Source organism: Patagioenas fasciata, chromosome 16 (genome assembly GCF_037038585.1).
Source record: "Patagioenas fasciata isolate bPatFas1 chromosome 16, bPatFas1.hap1, whole genome shotgun sequence".
In the NCBI taxonomy this organism is placed as follows: Eukaryota; Metazoa; Chordata; class Aves; order Columbiformes; family Columbidae; genus Patagioenas; species Patagioenas fasciata.
The window spans coordinates 1,728,435-1,752,412 of record NC_092535.1 but is presented as its reverse complement, the minus strand read 5'-3'; the positions used below and the strand labels follow the sequence as shown (position 1 = coordinate 1,752,412).

The following is a 23,978-nucleotide window of genomic DNA, read 5'->3' as shown; positions in this document are numbered from 1 at the left end:
CCTGAGCAGGAGTGCTCATCGCTCCATCCAGATGCCAACCCCAAAACCTTCCCCAGGCAGAGAAACTCAGCGCCGACTCCAGATGTCTGAACATTTCCAGATATTTACGCCAATGGGAACTGGGGATTTTTGGAAAACTAGGACTTTTAGGAAATAATTGCAGCATGGTTTTTGTTTTTCCCCAAGATTTTGGGGGCTCTGATGGGTGTTGGCCTCAATCCTTCAGCACCAGCCTGGAAAATAACCCATCTCTGCAATGCTAATATCACCTCTCTGGGCATCTTCCCAGGAATCAGAGATGTTCTGGACTTCGGGAGAGATCTCCAGCCGCCACAGGCTCCTCTTTCTGGGTGGTTCATGTTACAAGGTCCCACACCACCCAGAGAAATAAGAGGCCGTTGTCTTATTTACAAGCCCTTTGCAAGAGCATCACCAGGGAAAGGGTCCCATCAAGCAGCGGATGGTGCTGGGAGGATGAAGGGGCTGAGAAATCACCATAAAATACACGAGGGGGAAAAAAGTCCCCACTCTGTCACCGCTATCAAATGCAAAGAAATCAAAGGAAAGGAATATTCACCTCCAAACCGAGCTGTTTCTTCGGCAGGCCAGGCAGGCAGCGCAGCGGTCTGCCCGAGCTGTGCTGCGAAAGTCGAGGCACTTTGTGGTCTGTAAGATTAATAGGAAATCTGCTCCGGATTGGGAGTGATTCCCTCTTTTATTAGAATGAACCCCAAAGAGTAATGGCTGTAGGGCAGGAAGAGGAAGGTAAATTGCAGTAATAATGTGTTTCCTTGTGCAGACATGCTTTTGATCATAGAAAAATACACCATCTGTTTCTAAATTACTTGTTGTATTGATTTAACAGTCAGTAACGGGGGGTGGGGGGGGGGGTGTCTTTTTTTTTTTTCTTTCGCAAATCCATTTTGCAGGGTTTCCTGGAAATCTGACAGTTATGTGCAATAAAAAGTACAGGCTTGTTCATCACAAAAGACGCCTGGTGCCAGCCCCGGGCTGTGTGCAGGGAGGGACAGGATGGGACGGACCCGCACGGGCCCCTCCAGCACCCTCCTCTCCAGCACCCTGCCCCACCAAGACCTGAGCAGCCGAGCGCTTATGCATCCCCTAAAAACTATTTCTCTACACCAAATAAGCCGTTCCTGTGCTTTTTGCCTGCGCAAACTGCCTGCACCTCACTGCCCTGGTTGCTTTGCATTTTCATCGCTTTCCTTCCATCTTTTTGCACCTCACACCCTGCTTCTCCCCCTACACCCCAAAGGCTGCGACAGCATCAGGGTCCCTGCACCTGGGAGCAGTTCTGCACATGGCAAACCACATCCCCCCAAAACAGCCTCCCCCAGGCCACCATGCCCACCCTCATCTGCTCATGTTCATTAGGCAAACAATTAATTCCCCAGTGGTGCACTGAGGTTGGCTCCAAGCAGAGCAGAAGCCCTGGAGCCTTCTCAGCTGCAGGTGCCACCTCTGCTTCACAGGCACCCAAGGAGCAGCACCCTGCACCCACAGCCAGGGGAACAGGGGTTCTCCCTCTCCAACCAGGTCTTCTCAGGGAACTTGGTCATTTCTGGGCATCCTCTACAGCCTGCTGGCAGCAGCCACCATCACAGCATCACCCTCCGCTTTTTGGGAGAGAAAAGACTTTTCGGTGCTGAGCCCCACACTAACAGGGATGCACCCGGGCCAACAGTGGTCAAGGTTAATCTGGGAATCACTCGGTAAATACCGGCTGTGCTGGAGAAGTGCCGGGAACCCGCAGACACCGTCACCACGCAGCAAGGGCTGCATTCGCTGCCTCCGTTTTTCAGCAAGGGTGGCATGTGAAGAGAACAACGTTCAAAGCCTCTGCTGCTGCTCGTCCAGGCGGCTACTTTTTAAAAAGCAAAACACACCACTTTTTCTGAGTTTGGAAACAACATCTCCCCTCCACTGAGCATCCAGAAGCAGGAAGCGCAGAGCACTCAGACCCACCTGGTATCACCAAAGCTGGTGCAGTGTCAGCACGTCCCTCTCCGCCACAGCCAGCGCAGTGTTGGGCACCTTAGAAGACTTTTGTCCCCACTTTAAATTCTTGCCCAGTGTCCCAAGAACCCCCAGACCAACACCACAGGCTCACCGCAACGTCCCACAGCCTCCAAGCGAAACCCTTCCTTTCCCTGGTAGAAAACACCCTGGGCACAGCCCTGGTATCAAAACAAGCCCATTTTCTACTTCTCCAAGCAAAACCAGATATGGGCTCCCGCTGGTTGTGATCCGCAATGTTTATTTGACCAAAAAATAAAGGCATTTTCATGCAGAATCTTTTGGTTCATAAAAGGAGTTCTTTCCCAGCAGCCACCTGACAATCGTTCCCCCCAAACCGAGAAATAAAGTGACCAAGGAGTTGACAAAATAAAGCAAACTGTCCAACTCCAACAAAGCAAAGTGGTTCCTGTCGTTCAGTACAATATGGAAAAATTGGCAAAAAGAGCTGATCTGCAGTTCCCATCTCTCAAGCACTATGGAGCTGACTCCGGACTCCAGCCCTCAGGTTGTCTGTCCAAGGGACAGACACACGTCCTTGTGCTGCAGGACCTGGGGACTCTCCAGGGGTCAAGTGAGAGCTGCTGCATCAGCATTTTTAACTGGGCGATATAAATATAAAACATCAATAAAAACAGGTTCTTTGTACAGAAAATATCATCTCACAAGGCACTGGGGTGACGACCGCGCAACCACTCGTGGTGGGCTCCGACAAGGCTTCTCCAGCTGCCGCTGAGCACCGGAGCGGGAGGAAGGAGGGGAAGGAAGCCCGGAGAAGTCCCGGTGCTGCCATCCAAGAGGATTCCACCCACCGCTGCCCCCAACCACGTCGGGAATGTTTTTTTCCCAGCTGGATGGTGTTTTTCCTTGGGGGGGGTGGCATGACCCCACGGGGGCTCCAGTCTCCTTGGGATGGCTCAGGGCTGGTGGGATGTGCATAGATGGGCTGGGGCTGGGGCTGCTCTGCCCAGTACTCCCTCCTCACACCAGCAGCCCCAGCCGGGTCACCTTGGCCGAGAGGAAGGAGTGGATGATAAAGACAATAGTTTTGGGGCAGGAGTGAAGATCCAATTGCTGCAAGAAAGGAACGGAGGGATGTTTGCAATGGGAAGGGGTGGTGTCTGGAGCAGCCACCAGCTTTCTGCTTGTGGTGGGGAGGGCAGGGATCAGCCAGAGCCCCCCAGAGCCCACCACAGCCTTACTGGGGTGCTGGGAAGGGCTGTGCAGGGTGGGTGATGTGCACGGGGGGGTGCTCTGCTCCCCCTAGGGTCGGTGGGGGAGTGGGTGGGGCTGACGAGGGTGAAGTCAACTCACAATCTCTCCCTCCGGGCCACCAAAGTCCAGGTAGAGCATCTTGGTGCCATCATCGGAGGACATCTGCAACTTCTCAAAGGGCTGTTGGAGCAGGATGGTCTTGCTGAGTCCAGGCTCGGTAGTGGAGATGGTGAAGCCTTTGTCGATGTGGATGGACAGGGTGCAATCCTGCCCCTTCCACGTGCAAGCTGGACAAGGGGACAGGGGTGAGATGACAGCCACCCACACCACCGCCTGTCTCCCCCCGGGCCATCGCTGACCTGCTGAGACCTCCTGGACCAGCTCGGCAGCGCCGTGGGTACCGTCCACCAGCAGGCGGGTCCACAGCGCCAGGTCGCGGGGGCTCTCCAGGCTGAAGAGATGGGTCTGCACGCCCAGCCGGGTGCCGCTGCGCAGCGCGAACGACAGCTCGGCCTCGTACAGCGCCGAGCCCTTGGCCGGCCCCGAGTGCACCAGCCTGCGGCACCGCACCGCGCTCAGCACCGCACCGCGCTCAGCACCGCACCGCGCTCAGCACCGCGGTGGTGGCTGCGCGGCGGGGCCGGCAGGGGGCGCTGCAGCTCCGCGGGTGCGCTCCGCATCCCCCTTTTCCCTATGCACCCCCTTCTCTCCCCGCACAGCCCGCACCTTCCGCGGCCAGACCCTCCGGAGATGCCTTGAACTGATTGAAACCCTCCTGCTCCGACACCCTGCCACCACCCCTGGACACTGCCACCACCCCTGGACACTGCCACCAACACCAGGGCTCTGTCACCACCCCTGGACACTGACACCACCCCTGGACACTGCCACCAACACCAGGGCTCTGTCACCACCCCTGGACACTGACACCACCCCTGGACGTTGCCTTTATCCCCATTGTCTGCCACCATCCCAAAGGCTCTACTACTAACCCCAGCACCCTGCCAGCACCCCTAGACACCGCCACCATCCCCCTGGCTCTGCCATCATACCAAAAGCCTCTTCCACCAACCAGGGACTCTGCCATCATCACTGCCCTGACCCCCAGCCCTTGGCTTGATCCCTGGACACTGTCACCACCCTGGAGTTCTGCCACCAATGCTGGGGATCTGCCCTGACTCCCAGCCTTCACCACCACCCTGGGGCTCTTCCATCTACCCTGGGGCTCTGCCCAGACCCCAGGCCCCTGCCAGCACCCCGTCCCCCATGCAGGGCAGGAGGGTGCTGGGCTGGTGGCCCCTACCTGGTGGCAATGAGGGGGTAGCTGTGCGCAGGCTTGCCCAGGGCGTCGCGGCTCTGCGGCAGGCTGCCGTACAGCAGCAGCTCCTTCTCGGTGAGGATGGCCAAGAGGTTCCTGGTGCCAGCGCTGGGGAGCTACAAGAGGATGGGGTCAGGGCCACCAGCAGCGTGGTGACATGGGGTGGCAGGGGGCATAGGGGTACCTGCTCGGTCAGCCAGCCCACGTGCTTGATGTCCCGTCCGGCCACTGTGCCAGTGCCCGCCAGCTGCGCTCGCAGCTCCTCCTTCACCCGCGGCAGCAGCAGGGCTGCGTTGGCCTGGATGGCACTGAGCCACGACAGCGCTGTGGCCTCGTCCTTCGCCCGCAGGAAGAGGGCAACGCGCCCGTCCGCCGAGCACACCTCCAGGTACCTGCAGGGACACGGCGCCGCTGGGTCCCCGCCAGCCCTCGGCACCCCAGGGCACCACGGTGGCATCGCCAGACCCCAGCAACACGTCCTGACCTGTGCTCCGGGTCGGTGGGGAGGCACTTGCGAGACACGTAGCACATCTTCAGAGGCACGGTCCTGCCCTCCCGGAGCTCCCGAGGGGGCAGGAGGGGGGATGACCGCTTCTGCGGGGTGGCGGGTGAGGGGTCCCAGCTGACTGTCGCCCCTGATGAGGAGTTCTTGAAATAGGGCGAGATCTCCTTCATGTACTTCACTGGAAGAAAGGCAGCACGTGGTTGAGGACATAGTGCAGACCAGGACAGCTTCATCCCACCCATCAGCACCCGTTCACCCTACCAAAATCCCTTGCACCATCCCTGCATTGGAGCTGGTGCCACCTCCATTGCCACCCATGAGTGGCCACGCCTGGGTGCTGCGGGTCACAGAACAGTTTGGGTCGAAGGGACCTTCCCAGCCCCCCAGTGCCCCCCCTGCCATGGGCAGGGACATCTTCACCAGCTCAGGTTGCTCAGAGCCCCGTCCAGCCTGGCCTGGGATGTCTCCAGGGATGGTTCATCCACCACCTCTGGCCAACCTTGGCCAGGCTCTCACCACCCTCAGCGTAACAATTTCTTCCTCATGTCCAGTCTGAATCTTTCCTCTTTTAGTTTAAGACCATCACCCCTTGTCCTATTGCACCAGGCTCTGCTAAAACAGGGTCCTCTGCCCTGCATCCCTGTGGGTGTGGGAGGGGATGGCACTGGTGGGCGAGGTGATACCAAGGGGTGACATGACATCTAGGATCCTCCCAGTGCCTCTGCCCCACCATCCCAGCCTGGGAAGCTCCTTCAGATGGGTGAAAATGGCCTTTCCCCCTTTTTACTTTCCTTTAACCCAGATTAGTTCACAGATACAAGTCTGATCGGGTCCCTGGGGTGGCACATGGAGTCAGGGGGTGGAGAATGGGCAGGAGTCCCAGGCCAAAATTACACAGTCCAAACTGTGCTGGTACAGCTGGTCCCGCTGCCAAGTGGGAATAACAGCTCTCAAATACCATGGCTTGGCCCCAGGAAAAGCTTCCAACTGCGTGCTTGCAGCTCACATAGCCCTGCCCAGAGAATTACAAACCAGGGACAAGAAATCAGCTTTGAGTCCCCAGCAAGTTTGGCTCCGGAGCCAGAGCCCTCCAAGCTGTGCTGGGACAGTGGTCGGCTCCCGAGGTTTAGAGGAAGGGGGGGACGAAAGTCACTGTGAATTCATGGGGCCCCACAGCTACATCCTGCAAATTAGGTCAGCAGCACCAGCCAAAGAGCTTGGGGTGAGCAGGGGGGACGCCCCACACGCCACAGCCCAGTGGGACCAGTCACGGTCCAGCTCTGGGGACAGTGTGGGACTGGCTGGTGGCTCCAGGGAAGAGCTTCCCTTTGGTGGCCCTTGGGGGAAGGACCGTGGGACAGCACATGCCTGTTGCCACGTCCCCAAACGTCACCGCTGGTTTCACTCCAGGTCCAAGTCAGCAGAGCGGGTGGCAGGAGGGGGGACACGAGCGTGGCTTTGCTGCTGACTCCTGTAGCTGGCTGGTTGGTGGACCAGCTCCACCGCTGCAGCAAAGCCACGGCAGCCTGATTTTGTGCCAGAAAAATGCCCTTTTCCCACCAGGAGAGAGTCTGAATGCAGAGCCTACCATCCCCATCCTTCACCTGCTCATTTTCCCCTCCACTCCTCTCCCAGTGAGCTCCCCAAAACCGCCGAGTCCCGCAATCCCACACAGGATGGGGCACAGTGGAGAGGCAGAGCCCCCCAGCAGGATGCAGCTATAAACGGCTGCCATGCCGCTGCGGCACGTGGGTCTGGTTACCCCGCGGTGGCCCCAGGGCCAAGGAGGCGGCGTGGGGCCACCAGCCCCGTGCCCTGCACCTCCCGGTATAAATAGCCGCCGCGTTCCCGCAGGCATTTGAGCTGTGTTGGATTTTACCTGGGTCATTAATCCTGGCGGCGGGGACTGGCCATTATCCCAGCGCTCGGGAACTAATTGGAGTTCAGAAAGATACCATTCAGCTGCTGAAACCCGAGCAGTGTCCCCACGCCAGCCTGTGGCTCCCTGGGCATGCGGAGGATGTCACCGGCATTAGCTGCGCGATGGTGGGGTCACGTCCCGACGGAGCAGAGACGAGCAGTGCCCGGCACGGGACAGGGCACGGAGAATTAGGCAATGGCCGGTGCGTGTGCCTCTCTGGCACGTGGCTCTCAGGAGGACTTGAGGCTGGTCCCGAAGCACCGATGGGTTCCCGCAGCACAACAGGGATCTCAAGCTGACAGGGGCAGCCAGGACGTGGTGGGGGCTGCGGTGCTCCCCGGGGACCTGTCACCCTCCCTGGGAGCTGCTGTCTCCTCCAGTGACAGCCATGGGTTATATTTCAGAGACACATGGCACAGCCAGGGGACACTCAGGGTGACAATGCTGTCCCCAGTCTGCTCTGCAGCAGTGGCCGCTGCATCCCTGCCCGCTCCTTGAAAAGCAAATAATGAAGCTGCACGGGCTTTCGAGGGGGGGTGACTTGCACCTCTGCCAGTCCGTTCATGGCAGCAGAATCGCCTGGTATTGAACGGATTCATTAACTACCTCCGCCTCATTAATGCAAACAACTCGGACCATATTATGCATCTTCTCTGCCACTGGTAACTGTAATTCTTCATTATTATTTTTAATTAACATCTTGCAGTGCTGAGACTCCCAGGCTGGCTGCCCTTTCCTTTTTAGCCAGCATCCTCCAAAAAACCACTCGGCACAAACCCTGCCTTGCTGCTCATGACTCAAAGCCACCTCCAGCCAGCAAACAGTCCCCTCGGTGCCTGCGGGCAAACCCACGGAGCCCCGAGGCCACGGCGCTCCCCGCTGGCTCTCTGCTCCCCCAGGGACACGGCCTGTCCCACAGAGCTTCTCCCGCACAGAGGAGACGGGATGAACAGGACCTTCAATTGCTCAGGGTTTTGCACTAAATAACACTGTATTTTAGGTTTGAGGGGAACAGCAAAAGTCTCCAGGGAGGCCACATGTGAGCAGCTGCTTGCGGTCACCTGTGCCCAAGTCACCTCTCTGCAGAGGGTGACAGCACAGGGTTCCTGAGCCCAGAGCATCACTGAATGCATCACATGTGCCCCAAACCCTGCTGTGAGCTGCACCGGGGACATGTTTAACTGAAGACCCTACATCGGCCCTTCTCCCTGTGTTGGAGTCAGATTTTTTTCTCCTCAGCACCCCAGAAATCGGCAAAGCCACAAAAACCCCTTGTTTTAAGTTCCCAGTTCCTCCCCTCTAACCAGCCCATCCCTTCCAAGGACGGGGAACAAGCCCAAACCAAGCGATGCTGCACCCTCCATCCTGAGCCACCAGCACCACCCAAACCAAGCTCCTGACCCACAAAGCTTCGCTGAGGAGCCCCTAACCTTCCTCCAGCCCCAAAAGCAGCCCCACAGTGACCCAGAACCGGGCTCAAGAGCCCCAACCCGCTGCCTGGGCCACCACCACATGCTGCTTCAGCCCAAGATCACACACAGATCCACTGTGGAGAGGCTGAACCCTGTGCTGCTGGGCAGGGGTAGGATGCCTCCTGCTTTTTCTCCCCACCAAGAGCTTCCCAGCAGCGCCTGTACAGTGCTGTGAGTCAGAAAGGTCCATACAGGTGGCCACCGCATCAGGAAAGATCGCAAAGAGGTCCTGGAGATCCAGTGCTTGCCCTAAGGAGATGCTAAACCCATCTCCAGCTGGCCTCTCTCTGTCTTGGGACTAACAGTGCAAAATTAACATGTGAAACTGGGGGGAGGCCAGCAAATCCACATTTCAAGCAACACACGGAAAGGCTGTGACCTGCGGTGTGCTTCCAAAATGCTACTGTCACCCCATCCCACACCCCACCCAGGGACCGTCCCCTGTCCCCGGCTCCGAGCGCAAACAAGGCGGCAGCTGCTGGTCACAGCTGCCTCAACTGAAACCCTTCTGTCCCAGGGAGGAAGATGCCATGGAATGCTGCGCGATGGAGGTGTCACCACTGTCCCTCCTGTCCCTGTCCCAGCACTCAGTGCCACATGCCCCAGCTCTTCCCTAAATACTCCCCTGCGGTGCATGGCCAGTGGTGACCCACAGACTGAGTGATCTCAGGGACATCATGAGACAGACAGCCACGCTTCCATGGAGGAAAAACATCCCCAGAAAACTCTTCAGAGAAAGCAAAGCGTCATGACAGCGAGCTGTGGAGAAGGTAGGAGGACACGGACCCTCATCGTCACTCTGCATCATCCCAAGGGCAGGTCCGAACTCTCCCTTTCTGCTTGTGTTTGTCACCACATCTAAACCACGCGAGCACACACAGCATTGCCGAGGGCAAAGAGCAGCTGCTCAGCCCCCCAGGACTGTCACATCTGCCAGAGGACATTCACTCCAGTGTCCCACAAAGGGCCAGAGACCACCTCAGGGCTTTCTCTGCTGCTGAGCCCTGAAGGGCAGCGGCGACAGGGAACCGCACAAATCCTGGCCGCCACCATCCCCTCCATCCTGCACCGTGTGTTATTCACCTCAGCACCACCTCAATTTTGTGGGTGTTTCACATTTCACACCATCCACACCTCCACCCTCTGCGGCTGACAGGGCAATCAGCCCAATGCAGCCGGGCATCCCCAGCGCCCTGCTCTCCCCAAACCCCTTCGCTCGTCTGAATTTCAACCTTCCAAGCTATGACTTGGCCGAGTGAGCCCTGGAGAGCTGTGACAGCCCCAGCAGCCAGAGCCCTGGAGTCGAGATGCCCACAGTTGCCCCAGCTCTTCCTCCCAGTGCCGATACAGCACAAGGTCCCCTCTGGGAAAACCATTCCTGGCACCAAAGCACTGCCCAGGGCAGCTGGAAGGATGTTTATCAGCCCTTCCCGTGCTGTGGAGGGTCTCTAGGTACCAAGCAATGCAAAAAAATAACAAGGGATAAATAAGGTAAGGGAGAGCAACTCTCCTCAGAATAACAATGTAATATAAATACAGTCAAACTCCTCCGGCAAATATCATGAGAGTAGTCTGGCACATCTGAGAAAACTCTTGGCAGGACACATGGACAGGTCTCTGCGTGTCCCCACGCCCGGCCAGCAACGACAGCCCGGGGCCAGCAGCCCAGATGAGCAGCCCCAGGTGAGATCTGGCACACGGAGCCACTGCTGATATTCGAATTAAAATCATCATCTCCCAGCTCCGCCACTTTGGGGACTCTCACCCCAACTCACGGTGCCATGAGGAGGTTCAGGCTCTCCCAGTTTTGTTACCTGCTGTAACACTGCTTGCACACTACCCTAAAAACTCTTAAAAGCATCCAGGAGCAGTGAGGCTGCAAACAGCCACTGGCTGTGACAAATTGTTCAGTTTTGGTACTTACAGCAACCGTAAGGGAAGCCGGAGTCATCCCTGCCAGTGCACAGGGACCAGAAAGTGCCTGCTTGATGTTATGGCCACCGTGTCACTTTTCAGCAAGCCCAGGTGTGAGGAGGGCACGGAGTGGCCACCCTTTAACACGCTTTGTGCACCTTGGGGCCACCCCCTGCAGGGGACACGCTGTCCCAAGGCCAGGCCGTCACCTCCGCTGGGCAGTGACAGCCGGATGGCGCCACACCGCGGTGCCAGCCCCGCCATCCTCCACGGACGGGGCTTTACCGTGCTGGCAAACCCCGAACAGGGAGGAGATGGACATGCACCATGTACTTGCTGCCGCAGAGACCCTTGCCCTGCTCCAGCTGTCACCTGCAGCATCCCCGAGCAACACAGTGACGCAGGAGCCCAAGGGCATCAGCTACAAACTAATTACAAAGCCTCCAGGGTGTCGTGGTGGGAGCCGGCCCAGCCCCGCTCTCCTCCCAAGGGTACCTGCTGGGAGTTTCAATTAATTAAGAAACCCAGCGGGTCATACCTGAGCTACAGCAAAGGCCCTGCCTGCCGCTGCCTCCTGGCAGCGCCCCGTCCCTGGGGGATGGAGGAGAAGGAAGAAGCGGTGGTCCAGGGAGAGAAGTGAATCTCTACAGAAAGGGCAGCTCATGTCCACCTCCCGCAGGACCCCCGGCAGAAAGGAAACTCACGCCAAAGTAAAGGACACCAAAAAGAAATAACAAAGAGGGTGGTCCAAGAACAACGGCTACGGGGAGGAATTTCACAGACTCCCAGAGAAAGAGGTTCTTGTATTTCTCTTTGGTAAAGAAACAAAACACAACACACAACCCCACCACCAACCCTATCTGCTCCCAGCAGCTGTGCAGAGCAGCACATTCCTCCGGCTGAACCGTGGTCCTGCGGCTCCCAGGAGAGGAGGAACCCACAGCAGAAAGGGCTGAGCGAAGCGAAAAATGAAAATCTGGAGCTGAGACAATGTGGGGAAGGCGCAGGAAAGCGAGAGCCACGGCGGTCGCTGGCAGGAGAAGACTCAGAGCTCTTCTTTGTCCGGGCAGAGCCCGGAGCGCCGCCCCCGATTAAAACCTCCCTTAGGGATGTGCAGCCCTACAACTGCCCCAGAAGAGCCTCTGGTGCCCAGACCCTCTCAATAAGCCAAGGCAACCTGGGGGCTGGTTGGTGGGGAGGGGAAGGGTCCTGTCCTGAGGGACATACCCCAGCAGAGTCGGGGTTCAACTGCCAGGTACCCCATGAGGAGGCACCTCCTACATCTGTGTTCCTGAGCTGGCCCTGCCCGCTCCTCCTGCCTGCCCCAAATCCCCCTCGGCAAACCAAAAGGTGCCCAGCCCCGCTCCAGCTGAGGATGCGGGTTTAAAGGAAATCACAGGAAAAGCAGAGGAGGGAACAGAGCTGGGGAAGGGGCTGGAGCACAAGTGTGATGGAGCAGCTGAGGGACCTGGGGTTCAGCTGGAGAACAGGAGCTGAGGGGAGACCTTCTGATCTCTGAACTGCCTGAAAGGAGCCTGGAGCCAGGGGCGGTCGGGCTCTGCTCCCCAGGAACAAGCGCCAGGAGCAGAGGAAACGGCCTCAAGTTGCCCCAGGGGAGGTTGAGGTTGGATCTGGGGAACAATTTCTTCCCCAAAGGGCTGTGGGGCATTGGAACAGGCTGCCCAGGGCAGTGCTGGAGTCACCAGCCCTGGAGGGTTGGACAGACACAGAGACACGGTTCTCAGGGACATGGGGCAGTGCCAGGGTTGGGTTCATGGTTGGACTTGATGATCTTGAGGGTCCTTTCCAACTAAAATGATTCTATGATTCCATGTTGTTTTCCATTTCATAGAGTGTGCACATGTGTGTGCAGATGATGTGTCATCCCCATGCTCCCAGCACACCACCAGGAAAAATTGGGATGAGTTCCCCAAAAGCAGGAAAACCCTCGCCCCTTCTCACACCTTCACCTCTTACCTTCCAGCACCACCTCCTTGCCCGTCTTCTTCAACGCCTGCACCGCCTCGTCGTGTGTCGCCTCGGAAAGGTCAGTCCCGTTGACGGAGAGGATGGCGTCCCCCACGTACAGCGCTTCGGTCTGATCCGCTGCCAGCCCCTTAAATATCTTGGAGATCAAGATGGGCATTTTATTCTCTCGGCCACCTTGAAACAGAAAAGAAACAAAGGGGTTGTGGTTGCTTGAGCACACAGAGGAGTGGGAGGGGAGGGGGATGCTCGGGTACCAGCCGGCCCAGCAGGCTGAGCCCTCCTCCCAGTTCTCTGCCGCACCGGGACAGTCGCTGCCCCGTTTCCTCAGATGCCCACGGCACACTCGGAACAACCACAGCAGCCAAAATACCACGAGGCCTTACAGCAGATGAAGATAATTGCTCCAAAACCACTCTGAACAGTTGCAGATTTCCTCACAGAGTGAACGCATACCCTGGCCATCTCCCCATCGATTCTGGCAGGAAAGCATGCCTTTATTTGCATTATTAATCATGTGTCCTAAGCAACTATCCCTGCTCTGGGGACTTCATGATCTAAACAGATAAGACAGCCAAATGTTTCAGGAGAGACAAAAGAGGCAGGGAGAAGTGAACCAACCTGGCTGTTTGCTCCTCTCCGCACAGTAGCCCTATTTACCTGCTGCTCCCCGTTCTCTAGTTTAAAACTATGCTATTCAAGCCTCCTGGCAGCTCAAGGAGATCATTTTGCACATTAACTTTTGAACTCACAGGGAGATTCGAGCCTGAGCTCCAGCCCAGGCAGGAGCAGCCGGGGATCAGCAGCACCAACGTGCCCTGCGCCCCAGGACAGCCTGTCCCGAGGAGCCTCCAGGAGATCATCTCTGGTGTTGGGGGGAGATTTGAGCCCAGCCTGTTGTCACCACCCACCCGGCGCTGCTCCCAGCCAGTGCCACAGGCATTTCCTCGCTCAGCCGCCTGCCAAGCCCCTCACAGGGCTCTGGTTATCAGCTGTTGGAGGCCCCCGTGGGGGCTGCTCGGTGCTGCCGAGCCCATCCTTACCGCAGCGGCTCCTGGTCCGCGCTGCCGGCACCGACAGCCCCTGCCAGGGCCAGGAGTCCCTGCCAGCTCGGCTCCCGCTGACCCGCCAGGCAGGGGACAGCCAGCCCAGCAGCTTGGGCACCCGTCCCCTCGCCACGTCACCTCACCCGCACCCCGGGTTGCGGTGAAGCATCCCCGGGTGACACGCAGCTGGCACGCTTTTTAACGTGGAAGCGCCAGCATTCTGGGTGACGAGGAGCAATGTCCCACTGCCCGTAACAGCTTCCAGCTCCCATTTCACATAACAACTACTTGGTTTCCATATACGTCACCGCAAAACTACAGTTTTAACTGAACCAAGTAATGCTTCTCCTTTCCTGGGAGAGCTACAGGGCTGGCAATAACTTGGCAGCCAAAGGGTTATTACGAAGGGGGCTTCATGCTTCCCAAAGAGAAGGGCTGGCAAGCTCGGGCACCTGGCAGACACAGCCAGTGGCAGCGTTTCGACCCAGTCCCAGCACCCGGACATCCACATCGCAAAACCTCCCGACTTCCAAAGGGAGCCGGAGGCTGCGGCCGCGTCCCCTCCGAGCTGGGAGGAGAAGCCACGTCAGGAGGCGAGAGCCCGAGAGCTTCCCCGCCGCTGCCCGCGGGGCTGCCGAGCCCGCACACCGAGCTACCGATCTCTCACCCACGCACCGCGATGGCCCTTTGCTGCCTGCTTAATCCTCCCTTCGGGGAGTTTGCAACACAGTCGGAGTTGCACGAAAAGCAAAGGCAGGCAGAAACGCCATCCCTGCCCCAAGAAGTTTCCAGCGTGAAGTTGAGGCGAGTCACGGAGAAGGGGGCAGCTCGCAAGGGAGAACGGGGATTACAACACAGCGGCTTTTCGCTGCCCAGCTCTTTGGGAGCGGCTATCTCCAAGCTTGAGAGCATTGGTTTAACGTCCCAGCTCTCTGCACCTGGAGATCGTCAAGGTCTCTACAATCGCTTCACTTTACTGACAGTTTTAAAGGGGCATTTCTCAGCACAGGGGCATAGAAGGGACAAGGACATGCTGGCAGAGCCCTCCCTTTGGCTGCAAAAAGGCAGCTTTTTTGTAACCAGGTACCCTGAGTGCCCCATCTGCCTCATGAGACAGCACCCTGCCTCTGCAGCCAAAGGGGCCACGGGAGCCCCCTGCAACTCCCAAACATCAGGGACCCCCACTCCAGCCGGGGTGCAGTGCCCAGGGGCTGACCTGTCACCCCCGGACCCCAAAGTGCTGCTCTGTCCCCGGGCTGGCGATGTTTCAGGCCCCATCAGTGCCACACATCCTGCACAAGGGCTGAGTTAGGGCACTGAAGACTCCAACCCCAGCCCCTGCCCCAGCTCCATTCCCCGCGGGCTCTAATTCCAGGAGCGGGAGCGAGCGGCTGGAAAAGCGGCAGCAACAGGTCCCGGCGCCCGCTGCCTCCCCCCACCGCGGGACGCCCCCCCCCCCCCCGGCTCTCACCTTTGATGCTGATGCCGAGCCCCCCCACGTCCTGCTTGACGACGCGAACCGTGCGCCTGATGTTGGCGAGCGCCTCGGGCACGGCGGAGCCCGGCTCCCCGCCGTTCAGCTGCGCCGCCGCCGCCTCGCCAGGGCCGCCCGCGGGGCCGGGGCCGTCGGCCGGGCTCACCCCCAGCACGTCCTCGGCCAGGGTGAGGAGGACGCGGAGCCACTGCCCGCCGGGGCCGCGCAGCTCCAGCAGCCCGCTGCGCGGGGCGCGCCTGCCCGCCGCCATCTTCCGCGCCTGCTGCGCCGCCCCCCGCGCCCCGCTCCGCTCCGCACCGCTCCGCGCCCCGCGCACCGCCCTGCGCACCGCCCCGCCGCGCCGGGACAGGGCACGGGTGGGAGGTGACCCGCGGCCACGCTCCGGCCCGGCGTGGAGCGCAGGGAGGGACCCCGGTGCACGATGCTCCGTTGCTTGTCCCCGATCTGGCCCTGGACGTGCTGGGGGTCCTATAATCATAGAGTCATTTTGGTTGGAAGAGACCCTCAGGATCATCGAGTCCAAACATTAACCCAACTCTAGCACTAAAACTTGCAGCTAAGAACCTCATCTCCATGGCTGTTCAACCCCTCCAGGGATGGTGGCTCCACCACTGCCCTGGGCAGCCTGTTCCAATGCCCGACAGCCCTTTCTGGGAATAATTTTTTCCTAATATCCAATCTGAACCTCCCCTGACAAAACTTGAGGCCATTTCCTCTTGTCCTATCACTTGCTACTTGGGAGAAGAGACCAACACCCACCGTGCTCCAGCCTTCTTTCAGGTAGTTGTAGACAGTGATAAGGTCTCCCCTCAGCCTCCTGTTCTCCAGGCTAAACAGCCCCTGCTCCCACAACCTTCCCTGTCGCAACTTAAGGCCATTTCCTCTTGTCCTGTCACTTGTTGGGGGTCCCTGTGCTGGCCTGTGTCACAGGGGAGGCAGCAGGAGCCCAACAGGGGGCAGCTGGCTCAGCCCTTAGTCCACACCCCCTCACCTGCAGCCTGTTCCCATGGTGGGGTGCCCAGCAGCAGCAGGGTCTGGTGGCCCAGCAAGAGCACTGGGCTGAAGGCCAGGGGCATAAATCTGCAGGGCTGAGCAGGATGCTCAGGGAGCCCCTGGAGCACCCACTCCTGCACCCCTGCCCAGGGGGGGCCACCCAGGCAGACCCTGTGGGGCACATCGGGGTGGGTGCTGCATTAAAGGGGTTTCTATCCCATGTTCGCAAAACTCTTCTGTGCAACAGCAGCACAGGAGCAGCGCAGGGCAGGGGCTGCCAGCATCCAGTCCTGGTCCAAGTCGTTTCTGGGCAGCCAGTTTCTTTGCAGTGACCCATGGGCAGGCTCCTCCGAACAGCCCCTGCAGGTATTAAAAACAGCAGTGAGACAGAGGGAGGAGGTGTTTACACGCACTCAGAAAGGCTGTGTTGCTTTTCCCTTGCTTGTCCAGCTTCTTGAAAACATGGAAAACATTTTGTTTTCTTTGGCAGACCAGCATTTTTTTCTGCAGACGCAAGGCAGCAATTACGAGCAGAAAATACCTCTAGGAGTGAAAATAATCCTTGGTGCGTTCCCCATGCACTTTGGGCGGCTCCAAAGCTGCCTGGGATGGGTCCCCGAGCCTCTGCAAAACACAAGGATGTGTAAGAATTCAGTGACATTTACTGCAGGCTGGAAGGGGACACAGCGAGGGGCTCTGGCCGCCCGGGGCAGCGGGTTCAGAGTGTGCGCCGCTCAGCACAGCCCTTCCCCGGCCGGGGGCCACGGCCAGCCCTGCGCATCTGCCACACGCAGAGGGGAAAAATGCTCCCCGGGCTCCCTCCCACACAGCAGCAGCTGTGGAATTTCTTGAGGTTGCAGCAGAGGAAACCCTGAAGGTTATTTCTTTACGAAACAGACGGCTCACATATTCCTGATTTTCTTTTTTGCTAAAAAAGTCCAGGGTTTGGTTTAAGTGACTCCTCGCCTTTGCAGGACGGTGCTGCTCGCTGTGGCAAGCACTTCTGCACTGCCCCGTCACCCAGCCAAAGGTATTTTGCCATTATCCCGTCCCCTCCACACCCCACGGGGATGTCTGTGCCCCGCTCCTGCTGCCCGTGCTGCTCGGTTTGGGTACAGCAGAGGGGAATTTTGTCCTTTCATCCTCGAGTGGAGACATGGCCCATTTTCTCTGTGCCACCCATTCTGGGAGCACTCGCTCTATCTGCCAGCCAGGCAGCTGCAATCAGCAGTCTGTCTGGGTTTTATTCCTTCCCAACACTCCTTTTGATATTTCCAGCCTTTAAGGCCACGTTCCCGTCTGCAGCGACAGCAGGAACTCTAAATAGTGCTTTTAGTATAGCAGAACGGCATCGTTTGGGTTGTTGTCTTTCATTTCTCAGCCCGTGCCCAGCAGCGCAGATGCTGAGAAGCGCGGCCTGGATGCAAGGAAGCCATCGGGATGGCGTCGACGCCAAGCAGAGGGAGAAGCCCTGCTTCCCCATCCCACTGCTGGGATGGAGGAAACAGCGTGGTCCCCGGAGCCAGGGCACAGTGTGCCAACTTCAGCTCCCGTGGAGAAACAGCCTCACGTGCCCGCACAGCGAGACCAAGACGCAGACGCACGCACAGCCCCTGTGCCGCTCCTGTTCCAGCAGCGAATTTGCCTAAATACAAGTACCATCTATTTCTCCCAAGTCACCCAAGTCTCTGCCCCAGGGCTGAGAGAGCTCTGAGTTTGCAGAGACATTTGCTGCACCCCATCCCAAGCAGATCTCCCTCCACCCCCATACAGATGAGCCTCGTTAGCAGATGGGCTTATTAGCATCACAGTGCTGAGCCTGGTGAAAGTGGGATGTGGGATATGAGGAATTGCCCTCCTGGAGCTACAGGAGCTGGAGATACAACAGAGGTGTTGGCCTCACTGTGCTCGGGGAATCCCCAAGCCATTTGGGTCATGGTAGAAAGCTCATTCCATGGCCACCGCTTTTGTACGGCAGCAGCACTGCCTGCTCTCCCCTTCTTCAGCAATTAATATTTCTTCTGCAATTGCATCAATTATTTATGTGGGATGCAGACCCAAGGCAAGTATTGCAGGTGTTGGTTTCTTCCAATGCAAATCACAAGTCCAAAGAGCCCTTGAGACCCTGGTCCCAAACCGGGAGGCTCAGCTTGAGCAGGGGCTTAGCAGACTAGTGCAGCATTGGCGTCTTGGCTCCAGGCTTTGCTCCAAGACAAAAACCGTCCGCTGGCTCCTCTGCACAGCTGGGTGAGGTGAGAGATGTGACCTGGGGAGGTTCGGCACTCCAGGATGTTCTTGGGGGTCTTGCTGCCCCCCAGGCGGAGATGATGATGCTTTGGGGACCTTCCCACAGTCTTGGTTCCCCCAGCCAGGCTCTCACTCCCACTTTTCCTAAGGTTCTTTCACTCCTTAGGAGCTCCCTCATGTCCCAGGGCACACGGTGAGCGCTGGGAGCCCAGCGTATGGGGCGGTTCCATCTCCATTTGACCTTCTGCGAGGTAACATGAGCATAACTCCCATGCGGCGGTGCTGCAGGATGGATCGCAGGGTGGGAGGGCGGAGGGTGAAGGCTCTGGCCAGGGCTGGCACGTGGGAGTGAGTCGCAGCTTCCAGGCATGCCAGCGGCGTTCGTCAGGGCTCCTGCCGGAGGGAGGCAGGACGGGGCGGCGGGGGGGGAGATGCTTGAAAAATTACTATTCACAGAAATAGAAACTTCCCGCAGAAACACGCACGCATGGGTGACAACAGCCCAGCTGGGTGTTTCTCCCTGGCAGCAGGAGCGGTGGGAGGGGAAGGGGCTGTGGTGCGGGGCTGGGGGTGCTGCCGGCGCCCAGACTGTTTTAGCTGGAAAAGCATCGCTGTGTCCAGCCGTCCTCCAAACGGGTCCCAGGAGGACCTGGCGCTGCGGGCAGACGGGCTCTGTGCTCTTTCTCAGCGACCTGCTCAGCCGGTGCTTCCCCAGCTGATTTCCAGCGCAGGGTTGAGCCCGTCCTGGCGTTTTCTCCACACGATCTCTCCAGCCCCTTGAACATCGTTGCTAAGCAGCTATTATTAGACTCATTTCTTGGCATAGCCAAGAGCCCATCAGCCTATTTATAGAGTGCGAGAGATGTTTTGTTACTTGCATTAATTTAATTAATCCCTTCTGAAACAAGACAAAAGACCTTAAGAGCTCACATTCAGTCCCTGGGACAACATTCCTGAGCTGTGGGGATCCAGGTAACAACACGTCAGGCTGCCAGCGCTGCTTGGGGTGCTCTGACAGTCCTCAGCACCGGGGACATGCTGCTCTGCGCCCCTAGGAATTCATGGGGGGACACGGCACCCACCCTGCCCCATGGGACTGAGCCCTGTGAATATGCTGCAAGGGCTGGAAAGGGAAATAAAATACATTTTATCATAAAGATAGGTATTCATATAGATAGATTTTAATATAGGTGGGTTTTAATATAGATATTAGTAGATTTAGATATGCACTACGTATTTAACTGACAGCTTCATCCTTTGTCGTTCAGGAAATGCAGCTAAATGGCATTTTCTGACCTTAAAATCACTGGAATCTTTGAGTCCTTTAACTTGAGAGCACTTTCTGTTTGCTTTGGGACATGGTCCCTGCAAAGTTTCTTTCGTCTCAGGCCAGACTTCTCTTACTGGATCTCCATAGGAAAGTCACCATCAGCTGGGCTCTCATGGTGAGAAAGTAGTTTTGTTACCACATGGGCAGATCTTGTTTATCAGGGCAGGATCATTTCTATCCAAGAACAAGACACTGGATGGGAAAAAGCACCAAGAAGCTGAAATATCTTTGGGAAAGGCTGGAGCTGTTGCACATTAAAGCCCAACATTCACTGCCTGCTGCAGCTTCTGGCTCTCAGGTGCTGCAAGACCAAGCGGCATCAGTGGCAGGGACTTAAATCAGCCCCCAGGGTAATCTAATGGACATAAATTAATCATAAAAGTCAGCACATGAATTGCAGATTGTAAAATCTGCTGTCACGCTTGCAGTTTTCGATTGGGCTGATTCACCCCACCGGCCTTTTCTGTGACAAATGAGGCAAACACCCCATGTTTTGGTTAATCTGCGGTTTGGAAATGAAAATGCTGTTTCCTGCCTAGCGGGCACGGGGGCAGAAGCATCCCTTGGACTGCAGAGCTGGTGGGACACACTGCTGGAGATACCACTCACGGGTCTGTACATCCTATGGCACTGTGGCTGCCGTATCTGCAGTGCCAGAGCTTGTGGGGAAACTGAGTCACGGATGAGGGCGGGCAGGTCCTGGCTCAAACCAGGAGCAAGGAGCGCTGGGCACATCACTGCCGTGTTTCCCGGCTGCATGGGTGATGCACAGGGGCTCAGGGATGTTCTCTGCTGGCCAGCACTGGTGATGTGGCCTCTCCCACGAGCATGGGCAGCATCTTCCCTCCAGGCAACACGTGCCCAGGCAATGCTACCTGCCAGAGGGTGTTTGACCTCTGGGCACTTTGTTTAGCAATACCAAACTCTTCCCTGCTCCCCAGCTGCTCCAGCCTGGCTTTAATTGCATCCCACGTCTTTGCCCGGGGACCACTAAAATCCTGGGGTGGGCTGCATATTTGGGGGGGTGACGGACAGATGGGCAAACACACTTGGAGGCAGAATGCTGCTTCCTGGTAACTGCGGTCCCACGCACACAGAGGGCTTCTGGATGCGGCCATGCAGACAGGGACCCCTGCCCTCTCTCCCCAGTGCCTCTGTGCCCGTGTGAATGCCGATGTGTCCCAGCAAAGCCGCGGGCTGACAGCCCCGTCCCCTCCTGACACCTCCGTCATGCCGGGATGCCCATGGGAAATGCCAGCTCCCCAGCGCAGGGACCTGGCAGCATCCCGGCACTCACAGCTCCCCTGGGCTTTTTTTAACTCAGCAAACAGAGCCTTGATAAATGTCACTTCTTTCCGCTGCTGTCGTTTCTCCCTGATGGCCTGTCAACATGACGACACCGAGGTGGTCCGGAGCAGGAGGAGAACTTGGTGGATGTTGTTGCGTTCCCTGGATCAGGGGATGCTGCAGGAGGAGGCTCCTCTACCAAGCACAGCGCAGAGGGGCAGGAGGGATGGGAAGAGCTTCTTGTCCCCAGGAAAAGGCTGTTGATGAGCTTTGTGGGGTGTTCACCCAGCTCTGGCTGGAAAGCCGCCTTCAGCATCAGGTTTTTGAGTTCAGCACAACCTTCGGCACTGCTGAGGCCCCACCTCGAATTCTGGGGTCAGTTTTGGGCCCCTCACACCAAGAAAGGCCTTGAGGTGCCGGAACGAGTTGAGAGGAGGGGACGGAGCTGGTGAGGGGCTGGAGCACAAGTGTGATGGGAGCGGCTGAGGGAGCTGGGGGGTTCAGCTGGAGAACAGGAGCTGAGGGGAGACCTTCTGATCTCTGAACTGCCTGAAAGGAGCTTGGAGCCAGGGGGGTCGGGCTCTGCTCCCCAGGAACAAGCGCCAGGAGCAGAGGAAACGGCCTCAAGTTGCACCAGGGGAGGTTGAGGTTGGATGTGGGGAACAATTTCTTCTCCAAAGGGCTGTGGGGCATTGGAACAGGCTGCCCAGGGCAGTGCTGGAGTCACCAGCCCTGGAGGGGTTGGACAGACACAGAGATGAGGTTCTCAGTGACATGGATTAGTGTCAGAGTTGGGTTAACGGTTGGACATGATGATCTTGAAGGTGTCTTCCAACCAAAATGATTCTATGATTCTCCTGGGGTCTCACCTTCCATGCAAGGACCGTGTCCCTGCTGCGCACCGCTGGCCTTGCAGATGACAGACCCATCCTCCCACGGACCGTGTCTCCTTCCCACGAGTGGGTGCGGAACAGCTCTGGGCCGAGTTTCGGTGTCACTCCGTGGAAAAAGGCAACTGCAGGATTCCAAGCTGACAGCAGATGCCAGCAAAGAGCCGCTCTACAGCCAGCCGGGCCCGGCCGTGGGGAGGGGGCTGCTCGGAGCCCCCCACCCTGGGCGCTGGGGCACCGCCTCCCCAAACCCGCCGTCCGGCTGGGTGCTGCCTGCCGAGGGACGGACCCTGCCGGGAGCCGGCGGAGCGCGGTCAGGGCTCTGCAGCCAGCTGAGAACCCCCCGCTCAGCACACAACCTGCAGCACCTGCCCTGAGCCGCTCCTGGCCCAGCGGAGCAAGTGGGGCAGCAGCTGTTGGTTATCAGACACTCACGGGGTGTGTTGGGTTGGAAGGGACCTTCAAAGGCCATCCAGTCATGCCATGGGCAGGGATGTCTTCAACTAGACCAGGCTCAAAGCCCTGTCCAGCCTGGTGTTGGTGCTACAAAGATGGGGCTTCTCTGGGTGACCTGATCTGGTGTATCACACCCTCACCCTATAAAAAATTCCTTTCTTGTCTGGTCCGAGGGGGCACTGGGGAGATGTTCCTGCTCTGGCAGGGGGATTGGACTAGATGATCTTTTGAGGTTCCTTCCAATCCCTAACATTCTATGATTCTGATTCTCACCTCCTCTCACTGCGCAGTCTGGGCTCTGGGCTAGCCCCAGCCTGTCCAGCAGAGTGGCCCTGCTTGCTTTCTGCTCAGCACTGTGGCCCCAAACCCATCCGCCCCTTCCTTACCAAATTCCTGTCACGAAGAGCTGGGAGACACCTCACACTCCCTCCTCATTTGGCAGGTGCCTGTGGCACTGCTGCTCCGCAACAAGAGCTATTTTTACCCACTGGCTGCACACCCCCCCCCAGCTCAGCCTCCCACCCTCCCCGTGCCCCGCATCGTCCCCAGTTCCTGGCTGGGTCCCCACTGCAGCTGGGACCAGGTGCTGCTTCTGTCCCCCGAGCACCCTGCAGCTGGGGGGGATGCAAGGGGGCCTCCTTCATTTCGTTTGTGGGCATAATTTCTGTGAGGCACATCCACCACCCAGTGCAAAGCTCCTTTTTCAGCCTGACAAGTAGATGGAGCTTGTTTTATAGGAGGATAGATAGATAGATAGATAGATAGACAGATAGATAGATAGATAGATAGATAGATAGATAGATAGATAGATAGATAGATAGCCTGTGCTATTTGCCCTTTCCCAACAGTCTTTTCAGGTCTCTGGTCCAAGTCCCTCAAGCGACCTCAGGGGTTCCCAGGGGATCGCTGGGAGCTTTGCCGGGTCTTTTCGATGGTCAGAGAAGGCTGTTGGACCTGGGAAAGCCCCAGCTCCATAGGTTTGGGGACCAGGGTTGGTGAGCACTTCCCGTCCACCACTCAGCTGTTGGACCCTGCGTTCCTCGAGGGGACGGGGCACACACAGTGCTGGTTTTAAGGGCTCCCTAAACAAAGCATCAGGGCAGCAGCTTGAGCCCACAGGGCTGGGGGAAGGCTGAGCAGGGGATCCATCTGCATCCTGGAGTGGATGCTCCGGGCACGAGCCCTGAGGGGGCTTGTACAGGGGCTGCAGCAAGGGGATGGGAGCATCACCTCTGCCACAGGCTCCCCATCCAGCCCATGGCATCTTCAAAGGAGCCCCCCAGCACGGGAGGGGACCCAGGGTCAGGAGGAGTGTCCCTCCAGGCAAGGACACCCTGAACACCACCCACTGGCCTCTGCTCACCTCTGATCCAGCCCTTTGCTCCTTTCCAAGGAGAGGTTTTAATTTACCCTCTTGGCTGGTGAAATCCTATCCCAAGCAATTCCCCTGCCATTCCTCCGCCTCACAGTAATTACCTCATTACTTTGATATTAATAGAATTCATATGGCCTGGAGAAGATAATTGAAATTAGCCCTGTGCCTCTGGCGAGGGGAGCAGAGGGGGCCGCGGGGGCCGGAGTGGGGTGAGGGGTGCAGGGCTGTGCCGGGGGGTGAGCTCTGACCCCTGGCCGGATCCTGGCACCCACTGTGCACCACCCACTGTGGGTCCTGGAGCCGGCAGCGCCCATGGGGCTGCAGCTCTGCCAGTCCCAGCCCCAGGGATGAATTATTGCCTGGAGTCTGCTCAATGGTACCAGAAGTGAGCAGATGGGATGGACGCCCATCCCGGCCTCTGTCGGGCTCCTGCAATTCAGACTGGGATGATGCTCAGCTGGACTCTGCCCCAGTTCTTGAGTCACTCACTC

At 58.0% G+C, this 23,978-nt stretch overlaps 1 protein-coding gene across 2 annotated transcripts; it reads right to left on the bottom strand.

The window, feature by feature from the left end:
* Positions 1 to 2,258: 2,258 nt before the first annotated feature.
* On the bottom strand, positions 2,259 to 15,182 carry SNTA1 (syntrophin alpha 1). Of its 2 annotated transcripts, none has more exons than XM_065850089.2 (8): positions 14,886 to 15,182; positions 12,360 to 12,545; positions 5,055 to 5,253; positions 4,755 to 4,962; positions 4,556 to 4,686; positions 3,612 to 3,808; positions 3,352 to 3,539; positions 2,259 to 3,111 (listed from the first exon to the last, which is right to left on the bottom strand). In XM_065850089.2, the coding sequence occupies exons 1-8, from the start codon at positions 15,157 to 15,159 to the stop codon at positions 3,019 to 3,021; spliced, it is 1,476 nt and encodes a 491-aa protein (XP_065706161.2). In that variant the 5' UTR covers positions 15,160 to 15,182; the 3' UTR covers positions 2,259 to 3,018. The 2 variants fall into 2 exon arrangements, with proteins under 2 accessions (XP_065706161.2, XP_071671681.1); XM_071815580.1 differs by lacking the exon at positions 14,886 to 15,182 and adding an exon at positions 12,990 to 13,091.
* Between the last annotated feature and the right edge of the window lie 8,796 nt (positions 15,183 to 23,978).